General features: G+C 41.1%; 1 protein-coding gene across 8 annotated transcripts in view; it reads left to right on the plus strand.

Moving 5' to 3' along the window:
- The window catches only part of POU2F1 (POU class 2 homeobox 1), an 87,311-nt gene extending 63,672 nt beyond the window's left edge, over positions 1–23,639 (plus strand). For 4 of the 8 annotated variants that reach the window (XM_081907865.1, XM_081907867.1, XM_081907868.1 and 1 more), the window contains exons 4-17: positions 509–562; positions 3,246–3,365; positions 5,705–5,884; positions 9,371–9,497; positions 10,609–10,677; positions 13,217–13,311; positions 14,069–14,245; positions 17,218–17,359; positions 18,618–18,763; positions 19,089–19,268; positions 19,706–19,811; positions 20,166–20,508; positions 20,932–21,020; positions 22,771–23,639. In XM_081907865.1, coding sequence (XP_081763991.1) covers positions 509–562; positions 3,246–3,365; positions 5,705–5,884; positions 9,371–9,497; positions 10,609–10,677; positions 13,217–13,311; positions 14,069–14,245; positions 17,218–17,359; positions 18,618–18,763; positions 19,089–19,268; positions 19,706–19,811; positions 20,166–20,508; positions 20,932–21,020; positions 22,771–23,081 — 2,139 coding nt within the window. In that variant the 3' untranslated portion in view covers positions 23,082–23,639. The remainder of the gene's footprint in view (positions 1–508; positions 563–3,245; positions 3,366–5,704; positions 5,885–9,370; positions 9,498–10,608; positions 10,678–13,216; positions 13,312–14,068; positions 14,246–17,217; positions 17,360–18,617; positions 18,764–19,088; positions 19,269–19,705; positions 19,812–20,165; positions 20,509–20,931; positions 21,021–22,770) is intronic. The other 4 variants (XM_081907871.1, XM_081907872.1, XM_081907866.1 and 1 more) reach the window with 3 other exon arrangements.
- Positions 23,640–25,053: the final 1,414 nt, after the last annotated feature.

Raw genomic sequence — 25,053 nt, forward strand, 5'->3', positions numbered from 1 at the left:
CAACTGACATTCAAAGTTAAGATTCCACCTAAAGATTTTAAATGGAGCAGGATAGTTCAGATAGCTTGCCAAACCATGGCTTGTCATGATGCCTGTAGCACCACCAGCCATCAATCCATGGTTTGTGAATGTCCACTAAACCAGGATTTTTGAAAAGTTCATATACTCTGGTTTCTCTTCAGATCGTATAAATCCTTTGCCTTTTACTAAAGGATCTTTGAAGAGACCACTGTTTGAATAATATCTGGGGATTCTTGGGAAAGGCAGGAGGAGAAAGTAACCCCAAATCATTGTTCTTCTGAACCTCTGGAATGCAAATTATGATTTGGAGTACAAGCTATAGTTAGGGCAAACCATGGTCTGGCATTAGATCAGAATCAATGCATTATATTTTAAAATTCTAATTATCTCAGTGGTCTTAGGTGTTTCGAAAACTAGAGAAACTTTCTTTTTCGGCTATTTTACTTCTCTCCAGTTTTGTGTTTTTAAAAGTACATCATTTTTATAGGTTCAGCTCCCTGGATCAAGTTTACAGGCTGCTGCCCAGTCCTTAAATGTACAGGTAAGTGCTTTTGCGTCTGCATCAACCTTTTTTTCTTTCTACTTTTCTTTTTGCAATACCAATGGGAGAGTTTGGCAGCCATTAACAAATGTTGTTCAGTACAGAAGTCCTGTTTGACATTAAAAGATGTTTAAAAAACTCCCAAGAGTTGGAGCTGAAATAAGATGGTCAGCATGGCCTTACTGTAATCACTTCGGGTTTTCCTTTATAATAATAAAGATTTATAGTTAAAATCTGAAACTGGTTGCTCTTCTGTTCTCTGTAAGATGCAGCTGACTGCTTAAGCATAAAAATAATAATAATAATAATAATAATAATAATAATAATAATAATAATAATAATAGATTGATACCCTGTGAATCTGGCTGGGTTTCCCCAGCCACTCTGGGCTGCTTCCAACAAAATATTAAAATACAGTCATCCATCATTCCACAGTGCAGATGCCACTACCGAGAAGACCCTCTGCCTGCTTCCCTGTAACTTGGCTTCTTGCAGTGAGGGAACTGTCAGAAATGTACTGGGAGCCATTGTAGGTCTTTCAAGACCGGTGTTTTGTGGTCTCGGCAGCCTCTCCCAGTCACCAGTCTAGCTGCCGCATTCTGTATTAGTTGTAGTTTCCAGGTCACCTTCAAAAGTAGCCCCACATAGAGCGCATTGCAGTAGTCCAAGCGGGAAATAACCAGAGCATGCACAACTCTGGTGAGCAGTCTGTAGGCAGATAGGGTCTCAGCCTGCGTACCAGATGGAGCTGGTAAACAGCTGCCCTGGACACAGAATTGACCCTCGCCTCCCTGGACAGCTTCAAGTCCAAAATCACTTCCAGGCTGCTCACCTGGTCCTTCAGGGGCACAGTTACCCCATTCAGGACCAGGGAGTCCTCCACACTCTCCTGCTTCCTGTCCTCCCAAAACAGTACTTCTGTCTTGTCAGGATTCAACCTCAATCTGTTAGCTACCATCCATCCTCCAACCGCCTCCAGACACTCACACAGGACCTTCACTGCCTTCACTGATTCCGATTTGAAAGACAGGTAGAGCTGGGTATCATCCGCATATTGATGAACACCCCAGACCAAACCCCCTGATGATCTCTCCCAGCGGCTGCATGTAGATGTTGAAAAGCATGGGGGAGAGGACAGAACCCTGAGGCACCCCACAAGTGAGAGCGCAGGTGTCTGAACACTCACCCCCCACCACCACTTTCTGGACACGGCCCAGGAGGAAGGAGCGGAACCACTGTATGACAGTGCCCCCAGCTCCCAGCCCCTGTAGACGGTCCAGAAGGATGTTATGGTCGATGGTATCAAAAGCTGCTGAGAGATCCAGCAGAACTAGGAAACAGCTCTCACCTTTGTCCCTAGCTCACCAGCGCGACCAAGGCAGTTTCAGTCCCATAATGAGGCCTGAATCCCAACTGGAAGGTGTAGGATGCCTTAAAGCGTTATAATCTACTGCTTACTGCCTTTCATTAAAATATTCAGGCAATGCATCAAAGGGGAAGGAAAATAGTATTATTGTGAAGTGGCATCATTCTCTATGAGTGCTAAGGAACTAGGGTAGGGCATTCTTGAAAGCCCCTAGAACATGCACCTAGTTACATATGATAATTTTGAAAGGAGGCGCGATAGTGACCTTCCTCTCTAAAAGAGAGAGGCTGAAAATTGCCTTGGTTGCCATGGCAAACTTTGAGTCCCTGAGAGAGATGTTGGCAAACAGGCTATATCTCCAGTGCAGAATGTTTACAGTCCTGTGCTGTAATTATCTCTCAATGACTGGCAGAATTAATCAGAGCCTCTATGTTAATTAGCCTGCTCTGCAGTCCCCAAAACAGGTGGTGGAAAATATGCAAATCTATGCAGAATTTTAATGTTCTGCATAAGCAGTTTTAATTACCATAAACCCCCTCTCCTTGTTTTTCCTTTTCATGTGCTTTCTCACTTGCATTTTTCCCTCATGGCTACAGTAATTTCATCTTTCATAAGATGGTTTTAAATAAATGAACTGTGTTTGCCTATATAAATACCAAATTCTGTTTCTTAGAGACAAGATGTATGGTGAGTGTTTGTTTTTGTTCCTGGATGCAATTCAGCATCTAAAGTTTTTCAAGCTAATATCTTGTTTAGTTTGAAATACTATGTTTATGAATTATTATAAAATGTATAAAAGAAAAATCTACTGCACTAATCCAAAACTTGCATGCTACTGATTACTGAGTTTCACATTGACTAGGAATTAGGCAGTTTGGTACAAGTGTGTGCAGATCTGACTGTAGTATGGCAATGACTGGGAAACTTTAAAGGCCGTGCCTTTAAATCAAGCACTAAATAGGAAATTTTCTTGAACATATGTATATGTGTTTTGAGGGGGCCCTGTGTCTGGAGGCCCGCTCCAACTACAATCGAGCCCCTGTTTTTGTTAATGATTTGAAGTAACAGCAGCATTTTTTTCTTCCATTCTGATAACGTGAAAATATTGGCTTCCGGCTACAATACCAAATTAGCATTTCTCCCCCCCACCTGTTATCTATGAAAACAAGTTGTTGAAATAAGCAGCTTTTTATCTTATTGATAACCACAAATCTTGTTAATATCATCCCTCTTTATATTACAATAAACTATGAAAATGGCTGTGTCTACATTGATACCCATTCTGTTCTACAAAAGCTTGTATATTTTCTTTCCTAGACTAAACCTAATGAAGAATCTGGGGACAGTCAGCAGCCAAGCCAGCCTTCCCAGCAGCCTTCAGTACAGGCGGCCATACCCCAGACCCAGCTCATGCTGGCTGGAGGACAGATCACTGGGGTAAGATGAGTCCAAGTGAATTGTAATGAGCCACCAACTCATGTTTTTGTATTAGACAGAATAGATTGTTGCTTTATCATTCCAGGTGAATGTGGCCAGAGAAAATCTCCCTATTGGTTTTATGAGTCTCTCAGTGGCACTTGATGCTTTGGATTATGGTATCCCAGTCCATGGACCTGTTTGCTTCTAGGCCTATATTGTCTGAGTTCAGCCTATCTGGAGAAATTGCCACATCTCTTGAGATTTGCAGGAGGAGACCTTGTGCTATGTCCCCATGCCATGAGAAAAGTTGTCTTCTGGAGCAAAAGTAGAACCCTCTCTATTGTAGCTTACCTTCTTTGAACTTTCTATCTAGGGAGGCTCTGTTAATCCTGCCACCACTATCTTTTAGAAATCGGGTTGATATATTAGAAATTAATTGATACAATTGTAGATGGGGAGTAGTTTTTAAATTCTGTAATTTTATTTTTGATATAGTGGTTATTGCTGTGTAATCTATCTGGAAAGCTGATATATACAATATGAAACCTACCATATCAGATGCTATTTCTCTACTTTGCTGATGAGTATAAGGGTAATTTTTAACACAGTATGTTGATTCAAGAAGTCAACAAATTATAGCAAATTTCTTCTTTTAGATTAGTTTTTTTGGGGGGAGTGTTTGTCTTGCAACCTAAGGCCCATGGGCCAGATGTGGCCCAATCGCCTAATCAATCCGGCCCGTGCACGGTCCGGGAATCAGTGTGTTTTTACCTGAGTAGAATGTGAGCTTTTATTTAAAATGTATCTCTGGGTTATTTGTGGGGCATAGGAATTCGTTCATTCCCCCCCCAAAAAAAACATAGTCCAGCCCACCACATTGTCTGAGGGACGGTGGACCGGCCCACGGCTGAAAAAGGTTACTGACCCCTGTCTTCCTCCATATTTGCTTTCTTCTGTGACCTCCTAGTCACAATGAAGAGGGAAAAGAAGTTAGTACTGCTGGTACAATGTCTTGGTCATATTTATGACTATTTGATCAACCATTTTACCACAGTGCTATTGTTGATATAACCACACTCTTAAGTTTGCTGAAATTTCCTTTTCCATACACAAAATGAGGTTTAAATCCACCTATTAACAGTTCTCATTGGATGGAGAACTTTTCACGTAAGCTATCAGTGTTTCTTTCAATTGCAAAAAAAAAGTATGCTACAACAACTTGGGAGACTAAAAACTGATAAATGACTTCTGCTATTTTCAAAATTTGAGACATGCAGTTAATCGGAGACTTTTCTCCCTATATTATTTATCTCTGAAAGGTATATGTAATATGTAAATCAAATGGCACTGCTTTGAGTTTAGTTCTATTTATAGGCATACAGAAAACTGCTTTATACCAACTCAGAGCAGTGGTCTGTCTACCTTAGTATTGACTGGCAATGTTTTCTATTTATGCCAGATACTTCGCCTTAAAGCTCTACAAATGGCTGTTTTCCATATGTAGTGGGCTTTTACTGTAATCTGAATACAGTTTTTTTCATGGCTTTTACTTACAGCACTTTTATATAAGCATACAGTAAAAATTAGTCCATATACATTAAATGTCATTTTGCCTAACTGCTCTTTGCTACATTGAAACTAGATCCAGGTCTTTGAAGGTAAGGGCTCTTTCTATACAGAAACAGGGAAGAATATTCATGTATCGAAGGGAGTCTAACGCCACCTGTTTCATAGAGATAATGTGTGTTTGGAAACCTGCAGAGATGTCAACCTACCAGCTCAATCCTATCAAAACAAAAAGGCAGACGGAAGAGGGGGGTTGACTTGGAGGGGAACAAATGGTGCACATGTTCCTCAGCTATATCTTAAGGCATAATGGAAATGATGAAACATGCCAGGGATTCATGCTAATGTGAAGCAGCTGGAGTATTATCAGTTTGTTTGGTAACCACAGCCAGTATTGCTATTTCTCATTCATCTGGCTAATCGCTTCTGCTTCTGGTGGGTGTAAATTTCCTTTCAAAGCCTGTCAGTGATGGCTTGTTCTTTTGCTTGCTATTTCCTGTCAGTGCTGTTTCTTTCCATTGCTTGCTAGCTAATTACCTTTTTCACATTAATTTTGAAGCAGTGCCACAATAATGCAGTGGCCACAATGATACAATGCTTATGCCAGTACCATTTAGATGAGGTGAAATATAGGTTGATAGATTGGTTGATTTTTATCTTACCTGGAATAAACATCTGCTCCCTGTATACGGTGGCTTGTTTGAAGGCAACTGGTCAGAAATAAATAGTGATGGTTTGTAAAAGGGATGATGTTTCGTGCTATTAACTACTGTCCTAAAACTTGTTCCTAGCTCACGTTAACACCAGCCCAGCAGCAATTATTGATACAACAGGCACAGGCACAGTTGCTGGCAGCTGCAGTGCAGCATTCAGCCAGTCAGCAGCACAATGCTGCAGGCGCCACCATCTCAGCTTCTGCTGCAACGCCCATGACACAAATCCCTCTATCTCAACCGATACAAATTGCACAGGTGAGCTTTGTCTTTCGAACCATTGATCATGTTGGCCTGCCCTAATATGTCTCTTTTGTTACTCTTTTGTTCGCAGTGCAACTGAATAAGGGCTCACAAGGCAGTGTTTTGAATACCTTGGCAACATAGTCTGCTTGGTCCTCTGATTTCCAAAGACCACACATCCCTGTTACAGAAAGCTACAAGTTTCCTTTTATAAAATGCAGGCATGGCAACATTCAGGTCAAATAATCTGGCTCTTATAAACAGTTTTTACATTTGAGCACTTGCTCTTTCCACTCCACTTGCTTTCCTCATTTCCTGATTTTTGCAGGCCACAATTTGGTGTGACATCCAAAGTGGGTAAATTAAAGTTTATGCAAACCATTATTTTCCCATTCTGGTTTGGAGACAACCATGGTTTGAAATGAGTTTCTAATTCTGGTTTGGTAATAAAATGTAGTATTTCAAACCCAGAAATGAGAGGACATTGAAGGGACGTTGTGGGCACAAAGCTGTTCACAAGAACCAAACCATGATTCGGCTGTTAAATCTGAACAAGACTCACATATGCAGTTTGGTTCTTGATCCAACTCAGGACTTCATGGCAACCATGGGGTTGTTTCAAGTGATCATTGACCTGACACACAATGCAGAACACACTCCTGATTTGGTTATTGCTCCTGGTGGTGAGGTAGGATGCCTGGAAATGAGGAGGTGTTTCTGTGCCCCTTTTGCCATCATCAGACCACTTCCTGGTGAAGCTTGAGCTGACACCAGTCCCCCCCCTGCAGGGGTGGAGGACCAGTTAGGGTAGACCACTTAGGGATTCCTGAATGCTATAGGTATTTTCTGATGGGTGAAACAGGCAAACCTGCTAAGGTCCTCGTTTCACTGGGGAATGGTGAGATGTGGAGGGCCATAGATATGGTTTCTTCTGCGCATCCTCTCAAATGCTGTGTTAGAGCACATAATCATGCCTACTTTGCACTCGTGAAAGCAGCAAGGAGGGCCTACTTCACTGTCTCCATTGCACCATTGAATAACTACATAGCAGAGTTCTTCAGAGTGGTCTGTTGGCTCTGGACCCCTGTATTAGTGAATGGAGCTCAGGAGCCCCCAGGGACTTTTGCTTTCTAGACACTTTAGAGAATGAAGTCACTCACCTCCATAATGTGCTTGATTCCATGATTTATGCAGCTCCAAGTGAGATTTCCAGTCATCCACTAAGCCTTTTTGTGAGATCAGTTTCAGTTTTTGCAGCCTGCCGACAAAAACAAGGTGCTTAGAAGTATGCTACTATTTGTGGGGCCAGACTACTGCCAGCATATATCTCCTTGTCTTTGGAATCTGCATTGGCTGCCAAGCTGCTTCCAGTCCAGGCAGCCAATACAGATTTGGGTACTAATGTATAAGGCCCTAAGCATCTCTGGACCAAGTTATTTGAGAGACTGCCTTACTCTCCATATGCCCAGCAAGTTACTTCTTTGCAATTGGGGCAGTTCCTGAAACCCTAAAAATATCAGAAGTTCTAGCCATGACAATATGTTGCAGGGTTTTCAGTGTGACTGTTTGTGTAACAGGATCATTGTTGAGATACAGCAGGTGCCCTCTGTTTGTAATTTCCAGAAACAATTGAAGACATTCTTGTTTCAACAAGCTTTTCCAGCTGGGTGTGAGTAGGGATGGGAACTAGGTTTCTTGCCTATCTTTAGTTGATTTGTATATTGTTTTTAAGCCATGATGGGCGTAAAGCCGAATAAACATTTTGAGATGTTTTAAGCCTATTCTTAGTGATTTTTAGTGTATGGTATGAATCACTTTGAGATGTATATGAAATCAATGTAAAGTTAAATTTCTTGGACTTGTGTTTGTATGCTGCACACACACACACACACACACACACACATATATATATATAATTGCTAATGAATTTTTAATTATTTTATTTCTAGTTCCGAGTCTCCATGTGAACTCTGCTTTTGAGTGGCCTATAAGTATAGTTAATAATTCTGGTTAATAATTCATGGTCACAAGGAGCAAAAATGAAAGTTGAGAGCCAGTGTAGTATTGGAATTAAACCTGGGAGACCTGAGTTCAGTTACCTACTCATTGGGTCATTTAGGACCACTTCCTTACCTGTCACCTTAACCAACCTTATATCTGAAGTCCGTCACTTTTTCCACTGCAAATTGGAGTATATGGACTTCATCAATTGCTTACAACAGAGCACTGCTTAGCTTGTTTGGATTACTATTATAAATACATTATCCAAATAATTGTTTGTTTTTATAGCCCTGTTCTTGAATAATTGATTCACTGACCTGATCTCCGTTTCAGACACATCATTATATTTAACTGATTTTACACACACAACTCAAGCTGCGATCATCGCAAGAAATCTTCTGTGAGAATATGAATAAATGGAATAAATGCTAGGAGGGTTTTCCCCTAACATTTATATAGTAGTGTTTATAGTTCTCTGTGCACCTACTGGTAAGGCAGTTTACAGAGCTAATACAAATTATACCACATCCTGATAGATACAATGTACATAACAAAATACAATTTAGCATGCTGCGAGGAAATTGTTTTTCATTTTTCATAATATGTTCTTACCACTCAAGTTCTTGCTATCTTTTTTTTATCATGGTGGTACAATGGGCTAGTGTTTTGAGTTTGTTGGCTTCTTACCAGACCTACAAAAGCCATCAAGTCAGTAGGATTCCGAGAGTTAATTCTCTGATGTGTGAAACATGGCCATAGATTGAAGTTGATTACTGCCCAGACACCATATTGTTCCATGTTTACTTCCCCTCCCCCTCCCATATGATGAGCATGTCCCCACATAAACAATTGTAGGATTCACTTCTGTGGGTTGGGCAGACTAGGGCCAAGAGGAAGGAGATGGTATGTACTTTCTCTCACCACTGTTTTGTAGCTGTTGCTTGCCTGGAAGCAGATGTATGAGAAAGCAAAGGCAGATTTCCAGTAGCATCCCTCTGCTTGTATGATGCAGCTGGCATAAAATTCCAGCAGGTCTCCTTAGGAGCAGGGTTGATGAGCCTGGTGGGCTGTTGATGGCTGCACTAGTCATTTCCTACCAAAGCCCCCATCACCTGCGGAGGGCAGATACAAAAACTGAAGGAGCCTGGGGACAAGTAGAGCTCCGTGGCAGCCTAAAACTTCAACATTTGCTGATGCTAAAATTTTGTTTCTATTAGTGAAATTGATGATATGCTGAAAACCTCAAGAGGAGGACTACATCCTTAAATCAATACTTTGCTGTTGTTCCTTCGCGTTAGCAACTTTTCCCAGGTCATTCTATGATTCTATGAATTAGTATATGTTCATTTTTTTATGCGCTGTTAAATTGAGATGCCCTCTGTTTGCAGAATAAGAATTTTGGATCACGGTTCTTTTCCTAATGGGCTTGTCTTGCTTTTGAAGGGGAGGGAGTGACTGTTTAAGTTTAAAAAACTCTTAATTTCGTTTTGCTTCTTCAAGGATTTGCAGCACCTGCAGCAGCTCCAACAACAGAATCTCAACCTGCAACAGTTTGTGTTGGTGCATCCAACAACCAACTTGCAACCAGCACAGTTCATCATCTCACAGACGCCGCAGGGGCAGCAGGGTGAGCAAGACGTTTCCTAAAGGACTTAGGTTTTTTATAAAGATATTTTGTTGCAGGCAAACAAGCAACCAGACGTATTTAATACTCAGGCACGTAAATTTTAGGGAAGATGTTTGTTACTATAGAGTAGGGACCATCTGCTTGAATATATCCATCACATGAGCAGAAGTCCAATAAGTATGCAGGCATGGCTTCTCTGGAATCCTTATCCTTTCCCTTCTTTAATATAGTACTCTTTTTTTCCCTTTTTTACAGTTTTGGAAATAGTCAGCATACAGGACACCTCTTTTCCCCTATATGCCTTTATTTGGGCTAAAACTTTAGGCTACAAAAATTCATTTTTAAAAATTCTGTCCCACCTTTTCTGCAGTTGCTAGAGTGCTTCGAGTGTCATGATTGTAATGAACATAAGAAGAGTTCTTCTGGATCAGGCCAAAGACTCATTTAATCTAGCATCCTGTTCTTACAGTGGCCAACAAGATCCCTATAGGAAGCTCCTACGCAGGACCTGAGTGCAACAGCACTCTCCCTTCCTGTGATTCCCAGCAACTGATATTCAGAGGCATACTATCTCCAACCGTAGAGTTAGAACATAGCCATTGTGGCTAGACGCCATTGATAGCCTGATCCTCTATGAATTTGTCGAATCCTCTTTTAAAGCCATCCAAGTTGGTGGCCATCACTACATTTGTGGGAGCGAATACTATAGTTTAAACTATACACTATGTGAAGAAGTACTTTCTTTTGTCCTGAATCTTCCAACATTCAGCTTCATTGGCTTCCCCTGAGTTCTAGTACTATATAATAGGGAGAGTTTTCTGCCTGCCACTTTTTCCATGCCACACCTAATCTTATGCACCGCTCTCACGTCCCCACTCCCACCACTCATCTTTCCCCCCTAAACTTAAAATCCCTTTATGTTTCCTCAGGGGAGTTCTCCAACCCCATGATCACTTTAGTTCCCTTTTTGAGGGGAGGTGACCAGAAACTGTACACAGTATTCCAAGTGTAGTCTCCCCATAGATTTGTTATAACAGCATTGTGATTTTGGCAGTTAAATTTTCAGTCCCTTTCGTGATGATCCCTAACATGAAATTCGCCTCTTTCACAGCTGCCGCACACTGGGTCGGGTCAACATCTTCATCGAGTTACCCTCTACAACCTCAAGGTCTCATTCCTGGTCAGTCACTGCCATTTCAGACCCCATTAGCGTATATGTTAAATGAGGGGTAAAAATTTGCCCCAATGTGCATCATTTTACACTTGCTTAGAATAAATTGCATTTGCCGTTTTACTGCTTTTTCACCCAGTTTGTAGAGATCCTTTTGGAGCTCAACAATTTGGTATCGTCAGCAAACGTGGCTACCTCACTGTTCACCCCTAACTCCAGGTCATTAAAAAGTAAAAAGCAAAGGCCTCAATCCTTGTTGGCCTGCACTTTCTTCATCCTTGCATTGGGAGAACTGTCCATTTATTCCTACTCTGCTTTCTGTTTCTTAACTAATTCCTGATCCATAAGAGGACTTCTCTTACTCCATGATTGCTAAGTTTATTCGGGAGTCTTGGGTGAGATACTTACCTGCAGCTTTTTGAAATTATTAAGTCAAGTTTTGAAGTAGTAAGTCAGCATGTCAACTGGATCACCTCTTCCTATATGCTTGTTGATACTCAAAGAGAGAACTGTAATAACACAGGACTTGCCCTTGCAGAAACTATTCTGGTTCTGCTTCAGCAAGGCATAACAATTCTTTCCACCAGTTTTTGTGGAACAGATGTTAAGATAATTGACCTGCAATTTCTCAGGAACCCCAACCCCACCCCAGATCCTTTTTTAAAAATCCACTGCCAAGTCCTCAGGTATGGAGGTTAATTGACAGTTTTCATATTTTTGTTATAAGTTCAGCAATTTCACATTTCAAAACTCTTGGGTGCCATCTGGACCAGATGATTTTTCAGTTTCTAATTTGTGAAAAAGACCTAGGACTTGTCACCACCATTTGCCTCACTACTACTACTACTACTACTACTACTTCTTCTTCTTCTTCTTCTTCTTCTTCTTCTTCTTCTTCTTAAAAAAAAACAACTCCATGCAAGTTTATTCAGGCACAGGTGTCTTCCCTACATCTTGCACAGTGAAGACAAATAATTGATTCAGCTCCTCTGCAGTCTCCTTTTACTCGTTTAGCACATATTTGGCTCTTTTGTCATCCAAAGGCCTGACTACCTCCCTATGCAGTCACCTGCTTTGAATGTAATTAAATAATTTTTGTCAGTCCTTGTTTTTATCATTTGTTGTTTTCATTGGTTTATTATTTATTGGTCTGTCTGCCTTTCTATTAGGACTAGACTTCCATTTTCTGAGGGAATCCTTCCTGCCTCTGATAGCTTCCTTGACTCTGCTCTTTACCACACCAGCATCTTAATGATCCTGGTGGTACCTTTCCAGATCTGTGGAATATATTCTAGCTAGACTTCTATTATTGTGGTTTTGAACAACCCTGGGGATTCTGGAGAGACCTGTCCCTCTTGACTTTCAGCTTCCATTTTACCAATCACCTCATTTTGGCGAAGTTTCCTCCTTTGAAATAAAATGTGACTGTGTTGGATTTTATTGGCAATTTACATATATGTTGAATTTGATAGCACTGCGGTAATTGTTTCCAATCTGCTTAACACATCTTCCACCTGGTCCTGAGTTTCTCTTAAGTTTTAAGTCTTGGGTTGCCACCCCTCTAGTTGGTACAATGACCACCTGTTAGGAAACAGTCATTTAGGATATCTAGAAATTTTATTTCTTTTTTATTATTAGAAAATGCATGTCGCCCATTATATGCGTGGGTTACTGAAGTTTCCCATTACTATAGCATTTTCTCATTTGGATGCCTCCTTGATTTAATCCTTCATTTCAAGATTACCCTGGGCATTTTGGTCAGGGGAATTCTCAGTGCTAAATTACTTTTGGGAGCTGGTATAATGCCCCCCCCCCATTTCTGTGAAGGAACCTGCCCCTTTTGGAGTTTCTAGCTTGTTGGACTTGTGTTCTCTCTGTTAAACAGAGCAGCCTCAGCTCTAGACCATGTATAGAGTCTGTATCCAGAGATCATCATGTCCCACTGGCACTCTCCATTCTACCAAGTTTCCATTATACCCACTGTATCTATTCTGTCATCTAACTTGGCTTGTCTTCTAGCATTATCATATAAATACTTCTACATAGTGTCTTCAGCACATGTGTTACTCTGCAGTGCTTCAAACCTTTGAATTGCTATCATGTGCCCCTGCACTCTTAATGCCTATTTCTATCCTTCTCTCCTCTAAATACGGGTAACTTATGGACGCTTAACTTGTACGATTTCAGCTTTGCACGGTTGAAGGCTGGTCAGTTGAAATCACACAAATTAAAAGCACAGAAGGCAGGAGCTTAAAAGTTCTTTTTACAAAGTGTTTTCCCAGTGCAGAAAGAGCTTTTGAGCTGTCAGACTTGCTTGCTGGGTTCTGGTAGATCTCGCAAGAGCTTCCCAGAGCCCAGTAAGCAGTTCAGTTCCATTTTTTTTGGGGGGGGGGGGAATGATATACTTGAAATAGATTTCCTTCAGCAGACTTCTGCATAAAATACTAAGGAGCTATATGGTCTGTGCCCATAAGTCACCATACTGCAGTAAATCAGTTTGATAATAGCATTTATGTAATTTTTAAAATTCATGTCTCCTCTCTTTCAGGTCTCCTGCAAGCGCAGAATCTCTTAACGCAACTACCTCAGCAAAGCCAAGCCAACCTCCTGCAGTCTCAGCCAAGCATCACTTTCACCTCTCAGGTCAGTTTTCGATACATTTACTTGGTGGGGTTAGGATGAGAGAATTCAGCCATGGTGCATAGCAAAAGTTGTCCATTTTATTATTCTAGAGAGACAATGAACTGGTGGCTGCCTCTCACTTAAGAGATTGTTGACATATTCTAAAAACCTTTGCACTTGTGCTGGAAAATTTTGAGCACAGTGTATGTGTCATGCTATATTTTACGTATCAAGAAATTACTGGGAAATGTATTAACGCATCTGGAAAGCAGTGATTAGAAGTCTAGCTACTGTCAGAATAGGAATTGTGCTTAGATGCAACTTCTGAACCTGTCCTAAGTCCATCTGATAACACTTTGTCACTTGCTAAAAAGCTTTATAGCAGAAAAGCCATAAACTCTTTCTGGAGCTGTTTTGGACTTTTGGGACTTTACTCTTCCCACTCACCCCTTTGCTTTGTTCAGTCATTCTCTTTTTTGCATAGTGAGAATAATTGGGAGAAAGTGTACTTCATTCTTAAGCAGAAAAATTAAAGGATCAGGAGACACCTTTGTTTTTATTGTCCTTTTAAAAGAATTTCTCTGTTGAATAAAATTCCCTTTGAGAATACTCTAGATTGCAATACCTATTTTAGTGTTGAATGTAATTAAAATACAATGCGTATGCTAGAAAATAGTAGATACTAGCATTTACCAAGAAAAGCCATACTTTTTTTCTTAACCATTCTTTATTTCTGTATGTTTTCTGACTTCACTCTTTGCTTTCTTATATTTCTTAGCAGCCAGCAACCCCAACACGCACAATAGCAGCGACCCCTATTCAGCCACTTCCACAGAGCCAGTCAACACCAAAGCGAATTGATACCCCCAGCTTGGAAGAGCCCAGTGATCTTGAGGAGCTTGAGCAATTTGCCAAGACTTTCAAACAAAGACGGATCAAACTTGGATTCACTCAGGTAAAATGGAAGATTTAAGATCCCTTCACAATGGGTAAAATACCAGTGTTCAGATCTGGAAGGACAGGGTCTATATCACTTTTCCTAATTTGTCATGACTTCTTATGTGGGTTTTTATTAGTGTCTGTGGAGGATTTGTGAATTTCCAAGTGAAATGCATTTTAATTAATGTCAAGCAAACATAAGCCACCTTATACCGAGCCAGACCATTGGTCCTTAAGTTCAGTATTGTCTGCATTGGCTACTAGCAGTTCTCCAAGGTTACAAACAGGAGAACTCCCCCGTTCTACCTGTAGGTAGAAGGGATTTTGCATGCAAATCATGTGTTGTACCATTGAACTACAGAGCTGCCACTTCAGATGGGTTCTGTACAGAAACCACTTTAGTTATCCAAATGGATTAGCTTTGCAAGGAGATCAAGGTGAGTTTGCCCCTACGATTTCTCCTGGACATTTTGGAAGCTTTTGCTGCCATCACCCACAGCATCCTTTTGGACTGCCTGGCTGGGATGAGAGTGAATGGCACAGTTGTTTTATTACTACCTGGTGGGTCCGGTTCGGAAAGTGGTTCTGCAAGACTATGGCTCCACACCATACCATGTATGCTATGGGGTTCCATGGGCTTCTAATTTGTCCCCCTGGCTACCACTTCATCACAGGTAGGCAAACTGTTCCTCGTGCCTCCTAAAGCTGCCCCATTCCTCCATCCCATCAAAGTTCTTTCCTCCACTTCCCCCTTTTTTTCCTTGCTCACCTCCCCACGCCCACCCTTGGAGCAGAAAACTGAGAAGAAATTGGTGGGCTGCTGCCTTGTGTGCATTGTACTGAAAAGAATACCTCTATACTTATTTGAGAACACCTCCATCAAATCTAGTGAGGTTTCCTTCTAAATAGGGCTGGAGATCAGAGTTTCAGATGTGGTGAGTCCATGGCCTTCACTTTGTACGCAGAAGTAAATCAGTGGTATGAAATTCTTTTTACAAGCTTAAGCTGGTGCACATGCTGTGATCCTCCTGGGCAAAGATAGCCTGACCACTTTTCTCTATAAGAAAAGTTATAACCAAAATGACCCATTGCAACACACTTTATGGGAGATGATATCTCATCAGATCTAAAAGAGCTCTATTGGTTCCTTATACATTTCTAGGTTTAGTGCTGAGCGTTGTAGCTATAAAGGGCTTTACAGGCTTTCTTAAGGACTGCCTACTCCTGTACAAACCTGTCCATTTCTGAGCTCACCTGGGGATGCCTTTCTTAAGGTTCCCCCACCTTTTGAGAAAAGCATGGTAGTAATTAAAGATTGGACTTTCCCTGTATTGACATAATATTTGGGGCTTATGATATTTTTAAAGTGGTCTTGTGGGTCCATACATACAGAAAAGCAATGCTAGGAAAGGATCATCATAATTTTCCCAGTAAAATTTGTTTGAGCAGACTTTAATGAGAATCAACTTATTTATGTTAAGCATATATGGATGAGCCATGCTTCTGTAGCTTTTTCAGATGTATGCACTTCAAACTCCATTGAATGTATATCCTATGTGACAACCTAATCAATCTTTCCTTAACTGAGATGGGCAAAAATTCAATTGTGGATGGAAATTCATCTCCCCCTCCCCTAAGTCAAAGGGGCACCTTGTACTTCTCTGTTTTGCAGCAAAACATTGTACCACTAGGATGCCAAACAGTATAGTATTTACTTAACAATTATATTGCACAAGCTATATACATAATTAGTTTTTAATGATAGTGATTGCTTAATTATGTGAGAGGATAGTAATTAGAAAACTGAAGTAATAAATGTTTAATTTCTCAAAGTGTGTGTGAGAGAGAGAATTATTTGCCGGTGGTACAGTAAGTTATTTTCAGATGCTTATAGATTTATTGTTCTGTCTTTCAGACATAATTACGGAGTTCAGGTTTATATAGAAGACTAATAGACTAATTGCCTATTGCAATTCAATTCTCAAGTTAAAAAAAAATCAAAAGAAGACTTTACAATTTAAAATAAATATCTAAAGTAGGAGATTAAGTGGTATGGTCATTCGACTCCTCATTGTATCCAAAGGTGGTGGATGTCCTACATAAACAAAAAGAATTCAGTTTGTTATCCCAGTTGTTTCCCAGCTGTTGTCAATTTGATCTGTCATGAGTTGTACATGAATTAAATGAGTTTATGTACTTGACCCTGATACTTTTTATGTGACTGTATGCAGAGGCACTCATTCATTGAGCTGACATCCCTTAACGTTGCAAGAAAATGCTTAACTTCACTTAACTGTTGGACTTGAAGGCTGTGGAAACTGATTCAGCCCTCTGTGTTGAGGCAGAATCCCTTAAGCAGTTAAACCTTGGATCCCGAACACCTCTGTTTCAGAATGTTTAAGCTCTCAGACGTTTTTCAGAAGCCGAACGTCCGACATGGCTTCCGCTGAGTGCAGGAAGTTCCTGCAACTGATTGGAAGCCGTGCCTAGGTTGTCAAACATTTTGGAAGCCAAATGGGCTTCCGGAATGGATTACGTTCGACAACTGAGGTTTGACTGTACATAACACTTCACCTGGCCTCCTCACCAAACAGGGTGCTGGTCAGATCCTTTGACCAAGTGCTAACTTTAAAATTTAGAAACAGTTCATTGCTAACCAAAGTAATTGGCCTTTGAAGATGCAGAATTTGGTGCATTTGGTGACCTGTAGATAACATCTTTATTCCTTCTTGAGCAACACTTTTGCAAGATGGTCTATCTTACACCAATTTTAAAGCATGTGTTGGACATAAATTTATCAAAAGGACAGTTTAATTCAGTGGGAAGCTAGCATACGTCTATCAACAAGACAGAAGAAATCTGAGTGTGTTTCCGTTGTATCTGTCAATAGCTTTGTAATGAGATTTATTTTATTACATCTGTCCTATAGAAGTATATGTTGTTGAGCAACTTCTTTTATTCCCATCTTCTTTTCTTTCAACCGTGCAGGGTGATGTTGGGCTCGCTATGGGTAAACTCTATGGAAATGACTTCAGTCAAACTACTATCTCTCGCTTTGAAGCCTTGAACCTCAGCTTTAAGAACATGTGCAAGTTAAAACCACTTCTGGAAAAGTGGCTCAATGATGCAGGTGAGAATTTGCTTTAAAAATTCCTGAAATACTGCAGAACAACTCTGAATTTCGTAAAGATTTTTATTCAAATGCTCTTTGTGGTGGGGTTCAATTTTGTTATACTTACAACAGAGATTTTCATTCTGTTCAGTCTGTTATGCAAGTGGAATAGATTGAAGAAGCATAAATAGCTACTTACTTGAGCGGTCTTTCTGAAGCATTTGTACGGCACTGGCTCTGATGTGAAAATAATTGCACATATACAGTGTTTTTCAACCACATAATCATAAAGTTACTCTGGCACTTTTTATTCTTAAGACCAAAAAAATGCTCAAAAATACATGAGCAAAAATATTGGCTGGTGCATATAAAAAGTTAGTGGCTAACCAATGTGGCCATGTGCAATTAGGTTTGATCAAACCTTGTCTCCTTCAGATCTTGAGAACTGACTTTCCACTGAGCTGTATAGTATGGCTTTTTAAATAGGAAGTACTGTTAGTTTCAGTATTTCTGCTACATAGGACCCATAGGCCTAGATACTAGATGTCCCTTCCACAAATTGAATGGCTCAGTCTGTTTGCAGAATGGCTTTCGATCCACTGGTAGTGATGCAATTCATCCTGTAGCCCACCACACACCACCTCCCGCTCTCTTCTGCAAGGTGCCTCAACTCCCTTGAGCAGATTTGGAGGAGGGGAGGAACAGGGGGCTGCTGGGAGGAGGGATAATTGGTGAAACTTGATGGGAAGGTCCTATGAGTGGATTTCTGCTCAAGGCAACTTGAGATCCAAGCCATAGAATTTTTGGATATTTGTTTGCTTGTATACTACCTTTCAGGACTATACAGTGGTTCACATTATAAAGGAAATTAAATTACAATATGAAATACACTGTGTACAATAACTGCATGAAATACACAATGTACAAAACCAGTAACCCCACATCGCATACAGCAAATGAATAAGGTCAGCAGAGGCAGGCTGCAAACCCCTTAACTAAAGGCCTGGGATACATTTTTAACTGGTGCTAGAAACTATTTAAGGTAGGTGTCAGTCAGGTCTGTAAGGGAAGGGCATGCCACAATCATGGTACCCTTACACTCAGTTATGGGAGTGTAGTCTGGCATCAGGAGGCCCAGTGCTGGTCATTCCTAGGTTGAGGGGGGGCATTACATGAGTTAATGTGTAGTTGTTTAACCAAGTACTGTGAGTGGTACCTTTTAAAAATATATTCTTAGCACGCTTTAGTGACCTTGACTTGTGTTGACTCTTTTCAGAAAACCTCTCATCAGATTCAGCTCTCTCCAGCCCAAGTGCCCTGAATTCCCCAGGGCTGGGGATTGAGGGCTTGAACCGCAGGAGGAAGAAACGCACCAGCATAGAGACCAACATACGTGTGGCCTTAGAGAAGAGTTTCCTGGAGGTTAGTCAGTCTGTTGCCCTGCTGAGTAGTTTCAGCATAGCATGAAATGATAAAATGGTATAAGAAAAATTAAATAACATTATAAAATACTATATTACCTGACACACTATGACTATATGAATCACGTGACCTTCTGTCCTTCCCATGTAAGAAGTAGAAGAGGAATTGGTGCATCTTCCCTGCTATGAGAGAGATATTTCAGTTGTATCTGCAACAATTATAGGTAGCTGCTGGCTTTCATTGTTGCAGCTTCCCTGTAAAATGGGAATTCACCCAGTGTCCAAACTATAACTGAGCTCTTCTCTTCAAATTACTACTCTTTCAGAACCAAAAGCCTACCTCGGAAGAGATCACCATGATAGCTGACCAGCTGAACATGGAGAAAGAGGTGATCCGCGTTTGGTTCTGTAACCGGCGCCAGAAGGAGAAAAGGATTAACCCACCGAGTAGTGGTGGAACCAGCAGCTCGCCCATCAAAGCAATTTTCCCTTGCCCAACTTCATTGGTAAGAATTAACTTGAGTTATACCAGACTGGAAGAAATTAAAATCACTCCTATCCTCTTGGTAATGAGGTTGACATAATGCAGATTTCAAAATCAATCTTCAGTGGTCACTGCTGTGTTCAGTACACCACCTATTGCTTCTACTTTGGTCCATATTGAAGAAGACATCCTCCAGAGGGCTTTGAGTACTAAGCGAGACATGAATTGTTGCTGGATTGAGCTGGGTGATTCACATGGGTGTTTGCGTTATACATAGCTTAATGATTTTCTCACTACAAGTAGCACTGTAGCATAGTTCTAAGCTTCAAAGAATGAAAATCCAAAGCTATATAATAGTATGTGCTTGCTAGCTTCTATATTTGTAGGTAAGTAGTAAACATTTAAATCTGGTTTCTTTTCCTTTCTAAGAAAGCTTAGCTGTTTTGTTCTGACCTCTAGGTGGCAACCACACCAAGCCTTGTGACAAGCAGTGCAGCTACAACCCTGACTGTCAACCCTGTGCTCCCTCTAACCAGCGCGGCAGTAACTAGTTTGGCAGTCACAGGTAAGAGAATATTCAGACTTCCTCAGCGCAGAAGTACTTGCTGTTACAAAGACTAAAATTTAGTGACCTATTATGTCAGAGAATCACTGGCATCATTTGTATCCAGGGTTGTTTGTTAAGCAACAAGTTTTAATACACTCAGATCCAAGATAAACAGTGCCTTTTGGGTTCTGTTCACAATACTGTACTAACACACAGTGTCCATTGAGTTAATCAGTCCTCTTTTTCTTACACTTTGGCACATTGCCCTTTCATTCCATTGGAATGGTGTCTTTTGTTCTCTGTCTGTCTTGTAGTTTTAGATCTCTTCCAGGAGTATTAACTATTTTAGTCTGATTGAAACCATCATTTCAGGCACCACAGAAACCATCCCCAACAACACAGCGACTGTGATTTCTACCGCGCCCCCGGCTTCCTCAGCAGTGACATCACCCTCCCTGAGTCCCTCTCCTTCTGCCTCCGCTTCCACTTCTGAGGCATCGAGTGCCAGTGAGACCAGCACAACACAGACAACCTCCACCCCCATGTCCTCAGCAATTGGGACCAGCCAGGTGATGGTAACTGCTTCTGGGTTGCAAACAGCAGCAGCGGCACTCCAAGGAGCTGCACAGTTGCCTGCAAATGCAAGTCTTGCTGCCATGGCAGCAGCAGCAGGACTAAATCCAGGCTTGATGGCATCCTCACAGTTTGCAGCTGGGTAGGTATCTGCCATTCTTAAAATTTGCTTGCCATTTTAACTATCTAGCCTTCAGGCATCAGATGTCAATACACTGCACATTTAGCACCTTTACTTAAAAATAAGTGCTGTTTGAAAATAAAGATTGCCTTAATTCTTTCTTTTAATTCAGTAGTTAAGCCCATCAGAGATTATTGGCACTTTTCAGGTATAAAAATGTTTGAATGCAAGTTTTTATGTTTCTTGCCACTTTTAAGATAGATTTTAAAGAATGCAACCAGTCAATAATAAATCCTAGGTAGAAATGCTGCTGAAAGGATCTGCGTCCGTTTTTGTGATAAACAAATTCAAATTTGACTTTTAAATTCTAATTCTGTGTCTTAAGACTGCTCACCTGGAAAGTCGCTATGTCTTCAGTTTTTGTTTCCTGTTTTGGGATTGCAGAGGTGCCTTACTCAGTCTCAATCCAGGGACACTAGGCGGTGCTCTCAGCCCAGCTCTGATGAGTAACAGCACTCTGGCAACTATTCAAGGTCAGTGGACTTTCACCAGTCTTCCCATGTCTGTTATGTTTGTGTTTTTCATAGGGTTCTTTCCCCCACAGAGAGAGAGAGAGAGAGAGAGAGAGAGAGAGAGAGAGAGAGAGAGAGAGAGAAAGGCTGCAAATCCTAAACCTCCTTGCTTGGAAATGTCACACTGAAGAGACTTGCTTCTACATAAACATTTACCTTTATATATTTAAATCTCCATCAACCACACATGCACACTTCACACTCATGACAATGAAGGGGTGACATATTTTATTCCAAACTCCTTTTGACATTCAGAGATAATAATTAGTCTGAGTAAAATCAGTATATGAAAACACCCTTGTGAGGATTTTCACTTAGAAGCCTCCAGGGAAATGATCAACCTTCATACACCAGGATCCTCTCAGACCTTCTTTCAGGAATGAATGTGACACAGTTGAAGGCTGTCAGTCAAACACTTGTGAGTTCCAGATACATTGGTAAGAAACCTGAAGCATCAACTGCATGATTGCTATTGCCTCTTATCACTTTATAGGAGTTCATAGTTCAGAGAGGCTGCCAACACAATTCCAGTGCCATGCTGAGACCAGAAAAACAGACTATTAAATCCTAACCTAGTCCTTGGGGATAAAATTTCACCCCAGTGTATTTTTTGAAAATCCAGTGCTGTGTAAATTCTGCAACAATGTAGTCCCATCTAAGACATTGTTGCCTGCACAGTCATAAACAAACAAGTACATTTTATTCATAGCGATATGTAGCTCTTTTACAAAAGAAAAGTACATATATGTGCAAATGTTCTTGGTGTACAAAAATTCCTTTTATTAATATTCATAATCAAGCACTTCATTTGTTTGCATATATTTCCCTCCACCAAACCAAGCTAGCGACTGGTCAGGCTTTGCAAGTCAACAAAAAAGCCAGGCTGTAAACTGATCTACTCTTAATATGAAATGATTCTTCAAAGTGAACAGGTACTCCATGAATTAATTATCAGAGCACAGAAGGTGAATAATACACAATGGCTTAAGCATTCTTCAGGTGGTTGAAAGGTGACTTCATATATCTTTATGCATGAGCCTTTATAATACTTTAATGCAGGGTTTGGGGAAGTTTTTCAGCCCCAGGGCCTCATTCCCTCAAGGAGCCTTGTGAGGCCCACTTGCCACTGGCAGGTGAGGCCAGAGGCAAAAGTGGGCATAACAATGGATGTGACTTTTGCCTTTGTGCAGAGTGTGGAAAGTTCAAAAGTTTCAGTAAGTGCACACATTTAGCCATCGAATCTCTGCAACCAGGCAAACGAAAAAGGCATGTTTGCAGTTGAAGGATGAATTTCAGCTAGGCAAAAGCACTCCAGAAGGGTGTGGAGCAGGGCTGGTGAGGGATGTAGCCTGTGGGGAGGGGCATGGCACAGGGACAGGATGTGGCCAGGGGAGAGAGCCCCAAGGGACACGTAGAAAGGCCCCAAGAACTGCATTTGGGCCCTGGGCCTGAGGTTCGCCATCCCTGCTTTAATGGGTCTTCACGGCACCTGCTTTTTCCTCTGTGGTGAAAATAGTGTATTTATCTGGATAATAAAATGGTCAGTTCTCAACCCTCAGTCACTCTAAATCCACTCCAGCTTTTCCTCCTGATGTTGAGATGCTTCGTTTACTATTTTTGGAGGGTTTGTGTGTGTGTGTGTTAGCATCCACTTCAGTGCTGCTGATGTGTGGGGCTGCGAATGCTGACATTTTCTTCTGCCCCTCTCTAGCTCTTGCATCTGGTGGCTCTCTTCCAATAACATCACTGGATGCAACTGGGAACTTGGTATTTGCCAATGCTGGAGGTACGCCGAACATCGTCACTGCCCCTCTGTTCCTGAACCCTCAGAACCTTTCACTGCTCACCAGCAACCCAGTTAGCTTGGTCTCTGCAGCTGCAGCTTCCGCAGGGGCCTCTGGACCAGTTGCCAGCCTTCATGCCACCTCCACCTCAGCAGAGTCTATCCAGAACTCTCTCTTCACCGTGGCCTCGGCCAGCGGGGCTGCCTCCACCACTACTACTGCCTCCAAGGCGCAGTGAGTTGGACTGAGCTGTGCTTACCCATAGCCTATTTTACTCTGCAGTGAGATGGGCTGCCAGCTGGGTTTACAAACTGCAAAATGTGATTGGTTTCCTCTCACCGTGTTGCTGGGGACAAGGGAGAGAAGGAAAAATACAAAAGGAAAAAAAAAACCAAGAAGAAGGATTTAAAACTGGGACAAACATTTGCCTAATTTTATAATAAACACTGTCTTTTCAGGATTGCTTCATTGACTGGAGAACTTTCTAACCAAAAATGTATAAAACAAAAAAGGACTACTTATCATTTCCAGCAGTATCAATGACAAGTTAAGGTGGGTTATCAACTCAAACGTAGGAATGGGATTTCTTCTTTCTTTTTGATCTAAATATCTTTTTTTAATTATCATTTATTGGTCTGTTGTACAGGCCATAATGTCATACAAGGTGTTTATAATCTTATCAATCGTGTTGGGGGTTCCTTTCTTAACTGGTACAATTTAGGCAGGCCTGTATTACTGATGTATCTCTTTATGATTATTATTATTATTTTTATAAATATATATATATATATATATAGTTCGGACACATTTGTCTGCTCCTGGAACAGTTTCAGTGAGCTCCCATGCCACACAGAGGGAGGAGCAAAGAGAGGGAAGCATGTGAATTGCGAATGTTCTTTAGTTTCCTTTTCCCTGGCGGTATGTTTTTCGGGATTCTCTCAGAAGTGTTGGCGGCTAAGTGAACATACAGAGGGTAATGTGCAAAGACAGTCCATGCTTGTGAGATGGGCGTTCTGATTGGACAGCTGTTTGCTCAGCACACTTGGGCCAAATCTAGCTCTCATTTGCACGTCTTTGGCTCCTGTTGATGCCAAGGGAGGAAGGATTTGGCCCATAGGTTCTGTCTTCAGCATCTGTGCTGGCCACTGTCTTGTCTCATAATTGCATGGAAATGGCCACTTTACAACTGGGAATATTTCTGTTATTTACTTTCTCAGGAGGCTGCCTGTATTGGTGATAATTCATATGCATTCGTTGAACCTTCCTACCAGCTGTTTGGCATAGGATTTCTGAACGCTGCATTGGTTCATCTCTAAGAACTTACTTTTTCCAGTGTCTCCAATATGATTGTACTGAAAATGTTTTCAACTTAAAACATTTCTATTCCAGAAGTAAACTAGGTCATGTGAACAAGTACTGTTTTATGCCAACACAGCAGATCGTGCTCCATTCTAAATAGTTTGTAATGTTCTTTGACACTGTTCACTGCTCTGGAAAAAGTTGGTAAGGAATTCTTGGAAAGCTGACCAGCGTGCCATGGAGAGTGTTGTCTATCTGGTGAACACTGGCATGTTGCATGCGTCTTGCAATATTTCATGCTATTTCTGGGTGATGCTGCTGCTAGCTAGATCATTTATGGCAGTAATAAACACCTCTACTAGAGAGGGGGAAATGTTTCCAAGCAACGTAACAAGTGGTATGCGCAAACAGCTGCTGACAATGGATGAGAGAGAGACTGAAGAGACAAAGATGAACTTAAATGTTATGCTGGTCTGAATCTAAATCTTTTTGCTGAGAAGAGATTGGATGACTGCAATGTACTTGGAACTTTCCAATCTCTTTTTAAGGTGAATTGAAAAATATCTTCAAGAAGGAGGAGCTGCCCAGTTTTTCTTTTCACTAAGCCTGGGGAGAAGGGGAGTTCTAACACTCATGTAATTATATTGCATTTCATGCCAAAGGTAATTATTTAACCTCTCATCACCTGATATCCTTTTATCACCTGATATCATGATGGCAGTAACTTTATTCTCAATTCCTTCTCTGGCTGCTGATCCCAATTCAGAGAGCTGGCATTGATGCTCAACTAGCAGAAATCTTTGTCTCTTCTCGCATACCGTCATGCTGTTTGCTCTCTGTTCGTCTCTGAATTTCCAACTTCCTGTTTCACAAGCTATTTAAAAATAATGAATTCTTCCTAAAACTTTAAA

The sequence above is a fragment of the Podarcis melisellensis genome (genome assembly GCF_964234715.1).
Source record: "Podarcis melisellensis genome assembly, chromosome: 4".
NCBI classification, from domain to species: Eukaryota; Metazoa; Chordata; class Lepidosauria; order Squamata; family Lacertidae; genus Podarcis; species Podarcis melisellensis.